Source organism: Aspergillus heteromorphus, assembly GCF_003184545.1.
Source record: "Aspergillus heteromorphus CBS 117.55 chromosome Unknown BO70scaffold_6, whole genome shotgun sequence".
Taxonomy (NCBI): domain Eukaryota; kingdom Fungi; phylum Ascomycota; class Eurotiomycetes; order Eurotiales; family Aspergillaceae; genus Aspergillus; species Aspergillus heteromorphus.
In genome coordinates this window covers 942,300-951,961 of record NW_020290411.1, presented here as the reverse complement: position 1 = coordinate 951,961, position 9,662 = coordinate 942,300, and the positions used below count along the sequence as shown (strand labels likewise).

Genomic DNA, 9,662 nt, shown 5'->3' with positions numbered 1-9,662 from the left:
CACCACAACTGGTGACAAGAATGGGTCTCCGGGCCTGCTGCTGCCTTGGTCTGGTTTGATTCTCGTGGACAACAAAAGATGAGCCTCATTGTTGTCATCAGATGCAGCAAGCAGTGCCTACTACGCCTTTAAGAATGAATAAATAGACAGGCGGTTTCGACAAGGCGATGGGGCATCCTATAAAGAGCGCACCTTCAGCTGACAAAAGCTAATTCCAAGTAACTAGTCATTATTATTCTCTGAAGAACTTGGCCGGTACTGAACAATACCTTGTTGACGGGGAGGAAGGGGAACGGACGCCCCAGCGAGTTTATTATTACACGCTTGGCATCTATGGTCGGTAAGGTGGTACTACGACTACGACCACCACCGACGACAACGACTACAAGGGCTAACTGAGTTTCTCAAAAGAAAAAGAGGGAGAAAGGAAAGGGCATTGTCGAACAGGTGGTCGACACTCAAAGCGTACAGAAACTAAAAAAAAAGAGGACACAAACACAGACACACAGACACAGACACAATGCGATCCGATATCCAGTTGTACCTTGCTTTGACCATGACCGCAAATCCTCCCCTTCCCCTCCCCCTCCCCCTCCCCCGACCCTGGTCCCTTTCATTGATTCATTATTCATCCATTCATCCGTCCATCCATTGATGGATGGATTCAGTCAAAGCCAAGTGACGGTCGGTAAGAGTTGTAGGCACTGCAGGGCAGGGTAGGGCAGGGCAGGGCAGGGAAGGGTACACCGTACGTATGGTTGGTTCCAAACGGTTTTTGAGGGTCGGCGGGCTACCCTCGTCGGCTGCCATCCCGTGATTCGATACCAGGTACAGGCCGTACCAAGTATACCAACGTCGTCACCGGATCCAGTACTGTAACCAAAAACACCGCGAGCCACTGGTTCAGCTCGACGGTAGATCACCCGCCGACCAGCCTCGACCCTTTCTTATTTCCAGCCCGTCCTCCCGGTGTGAACGTTTCCATGGATTGGGACGAGGGGGGGTTTAATGGGGACAAGGAAAGCCTAACTAACCTAGTAAGTGGTAACCCGTCCCCCAAACGACGCGCCGCCTGCGCGCCCGCGCGACATCCCGCACCGCCAGGAGACCAGATGCAAGATGGTCAACCTGCATGGGCAGGGGACCTGGCTCTCGTGCAGTCGAAACTTAATACAGAGGTCCGGGAAGCACAAATCGGGAGGTGATGTTCGGATCTCAGACAGCCAGAAACTACACGAGTTACCTAGTCGGGGTGGGACAGGTTGCCCGGGAGTGGTCAGTGGTCGGTAGTCACGGGTGACGACCGGATCTTACTCCGCGAGATTACTATGGGGGGGGGGGGGGGGTGGACTATATAGCATGGCTACCTGTTGGCTATGTCTATGGCTGTGGCTAACGGCAGATGTCGGGCCTGAAGAAAAAGGGTGGAATATTACACTTACGGAATGTTACGGATTATAGATTACATATTACAAATGACAGCGACAGGCGACAGGCGACAGGAAGTACTAGGTTTCGGTTGCCAAAATGGAGAGATCGTGGAGAAGGACTGACTCCAGACGATGGGGGGGGGGGATGATGATGAGGATGGCCCGAATGCCAGCTCCAGGTTACATACATACTCACAGCTCGGCCGAGGTCTAACCGAAACAGACCAACCAGATGATCCCGCTGCCGGGGCGTCCATTGGCTGGGAAGATCTCCTGCTGATGAAGATTAAGCAGTCCGTCGGGATCAGGAGGATCAGGAGCACCAGGATCAAGCAGGGGCAATACTACAGCAAGCCTACAAGGCCAGTGAGGTATGATCACGGATCACGCCCTGATCAGGGTCAAAAAAAAAAAGAAAGAAAGAAAGAAAGAAAATAAGAACAGAGGCCCCGAACAAAAAAAGTTTCATCTAGAGGGAATAATTGGTCCTTGTTTGCCCAGAACTGGATGAGCCGCCCTGTGATCATTCCAGTTGAGTAATGAAGGGATGGATGGCCGCTCAGCTCAACTTCTTGACCAGGATGATGATGGCGATGGCTTCGAAATGGGCGTTCTAGACAGAACAGGAGCGAACCATGCTTATTACGATCGCCGTGCTGGTGGTGGTCATCGAATTCTCTTTACTACAGGGAAAATAGGGAATAGGGGAGAAATAAACCACGCAGCGGAGTGCTTGCTATATGTACTGTCTACGGCAGTTTCTACCGGTCCAACGGGTGATATTTCCGTTCTCTTCCCAGTTCCCAGGATGTACGGAGTACATAAGTAAGTGCATGCATACAGTAGTTAGTCAACTGCTAGTCCAGCAAAGCAAGGCTCGTCCTAGCCCAGTTCCTGTAGGGTCGGGAGAAGGTGGGGAAGGAATGCGCACAGGACTCGCCCGCCAAACGATCCGGGAAAAGCATATCGATTGATAGGCAAGACGCAACCGGAGAGGGGGGGGGGGGGGTGACTAATCGCCAGCGAACATGGATGGATTAATGTGATGAATAATGAATCATGAATCACTTGGGCATTCAACTTGGTTTCATGTCGAGCGACCTGGTGGTGTCTTCGACAGCATGGCTTTGTTGTTGCTTGCTGCATTATCCGCCCAGCCAACGCGGGCAACTACTGGACAGGCAGCCTGAAACCGAGTACTCGTGTACTCGATGATTGGCAAGGCGGTCCACGTGTGTTGAGCCCCGGCGAGTCGCGACTGGGAATAATAATAATAATAATAATAATCATCGCCAGAATCGGTTCCTTCATTAAGGCATGTACCATTGGACCTATCGTACCCGGTCCGGAGAATCACACACACATCCCCCCAGGTGAGTTTCCAGATGAGATATCGACTGCCCGGAGTAAGGCAATACAATAATAAATAGTATGCTCCCGTAGTGACTCCGGCGAACCCAAGTAGGTATACCCAGTCGTTCGCCACATCACAGGAATGGGGCCCTGCATTGCTTTCGGAGTTACGGAGTACTACGAGGCGTAGCAAGCAAGCACTAGCCAGAGCAGTAGTAAGTAGCAGCAGCAGCAACAACAACAGTAAAAGCAGCAAAAGTAGTATCTCAGCTCCTGTGACTGAACAGATGTACTGGTACATTGCATTTACTTAGGCAAGTACATACTGAACCTCAAACATCTGTCGGTGACGTAATGAAATAACTTCCCTGTCCATACTACTCCATACCACCATGTCTTGTATGTAGGCAGCATGGACGCTACGCTACGTCGTCGCCACCCACTAGATACCCCAGACAACAGACGTAGTCGACATCCATGGGCGCCAGCCATCCAGTCTGTCGCTCAGCAGGACGCGATGCACCCTGTAGCAAATACAACAACAGCAGCAGTAGCAGCAGCAGCAGAGGCGAATTATTAGAGAAACAACTGGAATGCATCCAATCAGTTATTTCCGGGAGCTGGGCATCCCGAATGAGGCATGTTCTTTGCTGCGGTCGGAGTAGCCTTGAGGTTCAGAAGGTGCCGCCCGAACGGGCAATCGGCTGGCTGGCTGGCTGGCTGGTTGGCTGGTTGGCTGGGCTGGCTGGCTGGCTGGGCAATTGATCATTGGTGGGCCTGATTTCATGCGAGGGGAGGGCAGTTCGGTAAGTACGAAGTACGGTACCTGACCTGTGGACAGGGCAGGCCGTACGTAATTTTACGTTCGCTGCTGCTGGATGGAGCCTTTGCCAGCACATCATCACATCATGGGGGATTTACTACTGTATGTAGTAATTAACTAACTACTACCTTTACCTACCTACCTACCTATGCCTAGCGATGTTAGAACCAAGAGTGAGTTGGTGGATCATAATATGACAGAGAAAGGCAGAAAAAAAAGAAAGAAAGAAAGAAAGAAAGAAAAAGAAAACTCAGGACGAATCTCGGCGAAATCAAATCAAAATCAAATCAAATCGCCACAGCCACAGGGATCAAGAAACTTCAGGAACAATTCAAAGAGAACAAAGTATTCTAGTAGACCTCAAACACTCGATCCAATCCCCACATAAACCCCATCGGATAGCTCCCCCTTTCCCTACCTACGTCCGACAGTCCTACGCAGCACTACCAAGGTAGGTGTAGCTAGCTATGTATGTATGTATGTATGTATGTATGTATAGTATGTACATACCTACCATAGCTCCCCTAAACGCTGCAGTGAAACTCCCAGCAGAGTAGATACTCCGTAGGTACTCCGCTGAAACGTGCCAACCCCCCCCCCGTTTAGACCTGCTATCTTAGGTGCTACTAGGATCCAACCTTTTTTACCCCTGTCTCATCCCCTTCCCCAATAACAAGAACCACCCTACACAAACCCCTATCCCCTGTTGCTGTTGCTGTTGCTGTTGCCGTTGCTGTTGCTGTTGCCGTTGCCGTTGCCGTTCCTGTCCCTGTTCCTGTTCCTGTTCCTGACCGTCCAGTCCCTCAGACTCAAATCTCTCACTCAGTAGATAGATAGATACTCCGTAACTCAGACCATGTCCATGTCGAAGATCCGGCTCTGGACTCCGACCCCGATCCACTCACTACTTAGTATATACCTATCCATCCATTGATCCATCTACCTAACTAAGCCTAAGGACTAGATAGATAAGTTGCCGAGCAATACTAAGTAAGTCTAACAGCATTCCAAACTAAAAAAAAAAAAAAAGGGTTGCGGTTAGGTTAATGAATAGTAGGCACTACTATAAATAACTTCTAGTTGATGGGACCTAGGTAGGTACACCACATAGGTACATCTACTGTGTATCTAGTAGATACTGTGCGCATGGACACAACTACTACCTACTTAGTACTACATACATACAGTAAAGCACGCATCGCATACACGCATGCAAGAAAACAAGAAAGCAAAGCACCTGCTGGCTCACTAACTAACCCCCATTCTAGGTACGGAGTCCTAAACTGGGTATATACTCCGCCATCCGCGCGATCTGCGATCAGGCGGTTGCTTCGGCTGTCCGTCCGTCCCCCAAACCCAAGCCTTCAGGGCCACTGGCAGGCAGGCAGGCAGGCAGGCAGGGAGACCAGCCCTGCGCCTCGCTCCGGATGGGGCATGCTACTCTATATATTATACTAATTAATCCAAGGTACCGACCGGTACTCCGTACGGTAGGCAGTAACCTAGTATAGTGCAGTAGTTACGCAGTACATACTACCGATTACTACCTAAAATAGGATGGTGGATGGATGAGGCTAGTTATTTAAGAATTTAGGGCCTTACAGTTACCGCACATGGTATCTACAGGGGTAGGTATAGTAATTATCTAACTATCTATGGGCACATACTTACACAGCCATAGTAGTTAGCTGACCTGACTCTGAAGTACAGTCAGGTACTTTGTACATAGGCACATAATAGTAAGAAGATGAAGAATCATAATCATCAGGAGAATGAAGGGGAGGGAGGGAGCCATTAATAATTATAAGGTCGTACAAGACGAGCTCACTCAGCCGTGCTACGCCCGCATCAGGTGCTTACTTTGTCTTCTTTCGTGCTTGAGCTTTCTTTCTTTCTTTCTTTCTTTCTTTCTTACTTAGTACTTAAGTTACTTACTTATATGCATACATACATACATACATACATACATACATACATACATACATACATACAAATACCCTGCTCATCTACCTAGTGGAAATAACCTACTACAGACAGACAACATTCTAGAACACGACCAACCCACCCACCTTTTCCACCACCTTCCAAGACAAATGGATGGATGGATCCCCGTAATCGACTAGAAACCCGAGCTAAATGCCCCCCATACGAGAATTCAATATCGACAGTACAGTAGTAGGCATCTATCTAGTATCCGGTTACGGGGTAGATATATCTAGTGTATCTACTTTCGGAAGATAGATAGATAGATAGATAGATAGGGAGTCGTACATATCGACCCTGCTAACTACTATGGAGACCAGACCAGTATCTAGTTAGTTACCGGAGTGACTGACGGGAAGGAACCAAGAACCAAAAGAGGCCGTGGTGGATCATCCATCCTGAACGACTGCCACTAACGATAGATAGAGTATGAAGACCGGAACCGGGGGGCCCACCGAACCACCCAAGTGGCCTAAAGTGGGAAGTTCTGAAGGGCGAAGTCGGGGTGTTTTGTTCTGAATTTCCCGGACGGGTAGATAGATTAATTTATTATTCCTCGATATAGGGGGTTGCTTAGCATTACTGCCACCGGATACTTAACTAGATACCTAGTAGTCTAGTACCGAGGTAGAAACTCACCTTATGAGATGATTGTTCTCCGTATCGTATGAGATCCATCATCATCATCATCATCATCTGGTGCTGGTGCTGGTGCGGGTGCGCGTTTCAGGGTAAGAAGATGCGATCTACTGATCTCGGATGAAAGTGCCCGATATAACTAACTAACTAGCGAGCGATATGACTCAGGGGTAATGAAGGCTAACTAAGGTACTCCGTACACTCGACCGACTGACTGTTCCTCGTCGCAGCGTCGCAACAATACCACCTCGGGATCGCTTGGCTCGCGGTTGGATTGCCGTTTTCGCTATTATTGCTACTTACTGTGTTTATTTCCTGTGGCGAGGTTACTTGCCGGACCTGGTTGTCTGCTGAGCCATTAATATGATTGTCTTGTCTGGTCTACGTACACCCGCGGTTGTGCTCCGGAGCCCAATCCTTCATGCGAGCCAACTCACGCTTCCCGTGGTGGCTGGTGCCATCGGCTACACCGCTACATGCCCGTTTGTCTCGTGCGTTGGTGTGGCGACAGCTGGTGACCCTTGTCCGCGGGTTGTGACCTGTGGATGCCGATGGGGTCCAACGGCCGCGTCCGCGCTGGGCTGCAGGAGATTATGTTGTAGCGACCAATTGGTCGGTCCCGGGTTTATTGCATGTCGACTCGAGGTCATGTTGACCTGGCAAGTCATCATCATCATCATCATCATCATCATCTAAAACTTATCATTCAAACTATGGCTTAGATATGCTAATGTGACACATGGATATCAGTACAATGGGATCCGATCCCCGGTAGATCTACGGATATGAGCAAATGGCCTCCTCCCTGGCTGCTCACTTAACCGGTGATCTTGAAGATGGACTCGGCAAGACGCTGCACGTTGCCCGAGGTGATCCCGGCCACGGAGATACGGCCGTCCTTGGTGGCGTAGACGGAGTGCTAGGAAGAGTTAGTGCGTAGATCATGGCGTCGACTAGATTTATGCATACCTCCTTGGCCAGAGCATCCATCTGCTCGGGCTTGAGACCGGTGTAGGCGAACATGCCGATCTACCAAGGCTGTTAGCATGCAATCACCGTGATTATCGCTCGTAAAAACCTACCTGGCTGGTGATGTGAGACCAGTCGTGCTTGCTGCCCAGCTTCTCCAGGTTCGTGCGGAGGAGAGAGCGCATCTCGATGATGCGGTCAGCCATGTCCTTGACCTCACCCAGCCACTGCTGGTTGAGCTCGGGATCGTTCATGATGGTCGAGGCGACGCGGGCACCGTGGATGGGAGGGTTCGAGTAGAAGGGGCGGATGAGGATCTTGATCTGGGACTCCACGCGCTTCTTCTCCTCGGTGTTCTCGCAGACCAGGGAGAAGGCACCAACACGCTCACCGTACAGACCCTGTAGAGCAACTTGGTTAACGTCTGATCACCCCCTCAGAAAGCGAGTCGATCTTACCATGTTCTTGGCAAAGCTCTGGCACAGGGCAATGTTGTGGCCCTCCTTCACAAAGTGTCTCGGGGCGAACGCATCGCGGTCAGCGTTACCGCTGGCGAAGCCCTGGTAGGCCATGTCGAAGAAAGCAAAGTGTCCCTTCTCCTTCACAACATCGCTGATCTGGCGCCATTGCTCCTCGGTGGGGTCGACACCGGTAGGGTTGTGAGCGCAGGCGTGGAGCAGGATGATGCTCTTCTCGGGGGCAGCCTTGATGTCGGCAATCAGGCCCTCGAAATCGAGGCCAATGGTGTCCTTGTTGTAGTACCTGTACTTCTCGACCTCCAGACCGGAGTCCTTGAAGACGGCGGCGTGGTTGGCCCAGCTGGGGTTGGGGAGGTAGATCTTCTTGGCGTCGGGGTAGAAGCGCTGGAGGAAAGCTCCGCCGATTCTCAGGGCGCCGGTACCGGAGATGGTCTGGGTGATGACCAGGCGGTCCTCCTTGAGGACAGCGGAATCGGAGCCGTAGGCCAGCTCAGCAGCTGCCTTGGTGAAGGCAGGGATACCGGTGATGCCAGCGTATTCCTTGTCGTAGCGGGTGGCAACAACCTTGTCCTCCGCGACACGGACGGAGGGCAGAACGTAGGGCTTGCCCTTGTCGTCACCTATTGATAAATATGCTTGTCAGCGACCACCCGGGTGTCACAGCTGGCCGTTGCGCATTTGGCGTGGCCGCAGCTCAAGGCGAACAATGAGAGGCTTACGGTAGGCGCCAACACCGAGGTTGATCTTTTCCTTGAAGGAATCGGCCTTGTAGGCCTCGGTGATACCCAGGATGGCATCCTAAACATCCAATGGGTCAGCAACAGCATCCCAACGGCGTGGCTGCTGTATGGGAGAGCTTACCGGAGGACCCTGGGGAACGTTGGACCAGGCGGACGCATGCCTGGCACCGGCCAGGACGGTGCGCGCACTAGCGTCACGCGAAGCAGCCTTACGGCTGGCGACTCTGAGGGTGGACAACATGGCGGGATGGAGGAGTGGGAGGGGAGGACAGAGCAGAGAGTCCGGAAGGAAATTGAAGCAAGCACCCAGGAGGTCCAGGGAGGAGATGGAAGCGAAGAAGGAGAAGCTGTCAGAGCAGCAGGCGATCAATTGAGATAAATAGTGATGGATGGGATGGGGGTGGAATGGGATGGAGGTGCAGGAAAGACCAGACGGATCAAGTCGGCGGCGGCGGCGAGGCGAGTTGCGTGTATTTTATTTTCTGACTAGGGAGTTTCCGGGGAGCAACGCGGGCGGCTTCGGATTGGCCACGTCCTCCGCATTAGCGCTGGCTTGCCTGTTTCGGGCAAGAGCTGGCTGGCCGTCTGCTGGCCGTCGCTTCCCTTCTCGGGGCCGTTGCGTTCGGCTCCCTTTCATTTCGTGCGCATTTCCATACCAACTGACGTTTAGCTGTGTATTGTGCGTTTCATTCAGGGTCTTCACCTGCATTTTATACCAGGCGAGTCTCTCTGCCTGCACCCATGGACAGACACGCGCATCTCGGAAGCTAGCATATCTACACAATAGCATCCATCAGACAATGATGGAGTCGATGTCATCAGCATCAGCATGATCATCATGCCTGATCGTGCCACGATGAGCCCGTCCCGCTTCCGGTGAACTGATTGAGTATCGAGGCCCACAAAAGTGATTATTGTTTTGATGGCCTGAGGTGTGCTTCCCCTCACGAGGAGTTGGGGTAGTCCAGAATCCAAAATCCAGAATCCAGAATCCAGATCCTTATATCGCCAGCACAGACACATATTGGTCCCGGATGCTATGCTACGGTCGGGCAGGCCCAGACCTCAATTCTGAGACCCTGATATGTCGACTCGATGTCTACCGTGGTTGCGAGGCCGGTCTGGTCTGCTTTGCATTATTGTCGGACAATAACAATAAATACCACTCGGCCTCGGTTAAATTCCCCACAAACCCCCCCCTCCCCTCCCCAAGATCTCCGAGCTGGTCCCTGCTTACCAACATTGT

General features: G+C 51.6%; 3 protein-coding genes across 3 annotated transcripts; all 3 read right to left on the bottom strand.

Moving 5' to 3' along the window:
• Positions 1-3,041: 3,041 nt before the first annotated feature.
• Positions 3,042-3,406, bottom strand: BO70DRAFT_360328 (uncharacterized protein). Its single transcript, XM_025542754.1, has one exon. It carries the CDS (start codon positions 3,380-3,382, stop codon positions 3,203-3,205), a length of 180 nt encoding a protein of 59 aa, XP_025401570.1. The 5' UTR covers positions 3,383-3,406; the 3' UTR covers positions 3,042-3,202.
• Positions 3,407-6,463: 3,057 nt separating this feature from the next.
• Positions 6,464-6,897, bottom strand: BO70DRAFT_360327 (uncharacterized protein). Its single transcript, XM_025542753.1, has one exon. The coding sequence runs from the start codon at positions 6,876-6,878 to the stop codon at positions 6,693-6,695; it is 186 nt and encodes a 61-aa protein (XP_025401569.1). The 5' UTR covers positions 6,879-6,897; the 3' UTR covers positions 6,464-6,692.
• A 148-nt stretch (positions 6,898-7,045) lies between these two features.
• BO70DRAFT_332824 (putative aspartate aminotransferase) lies at positions 7,046-9,144 on the bottom strand (the record flags this gene model as incomplete). The annotated part of the gene is made up of 6 exons (XM_025540936.1): positions 8,538-9,144; positions 8,396-8,474; positions 7,656-8,296; positions 7,311-7,598; positions 7,198-7,257; positions 7,046-7,147 (listed from the first exon to the last, which is right to left on the bottom strand). The coding sequence occupies exons 1-6, from the start codon at positions 8,655-8,657 to the stop codon at positions 7,046-7,048; spliced, it is 1,290 nt and encodes a 429-aa protein (XP_025401568.1). The 5' UTR covers positions 8,658-9,144.
• Between the last annotated feature and the right edge of the window lie 518 nt (positions 9,145-9,662).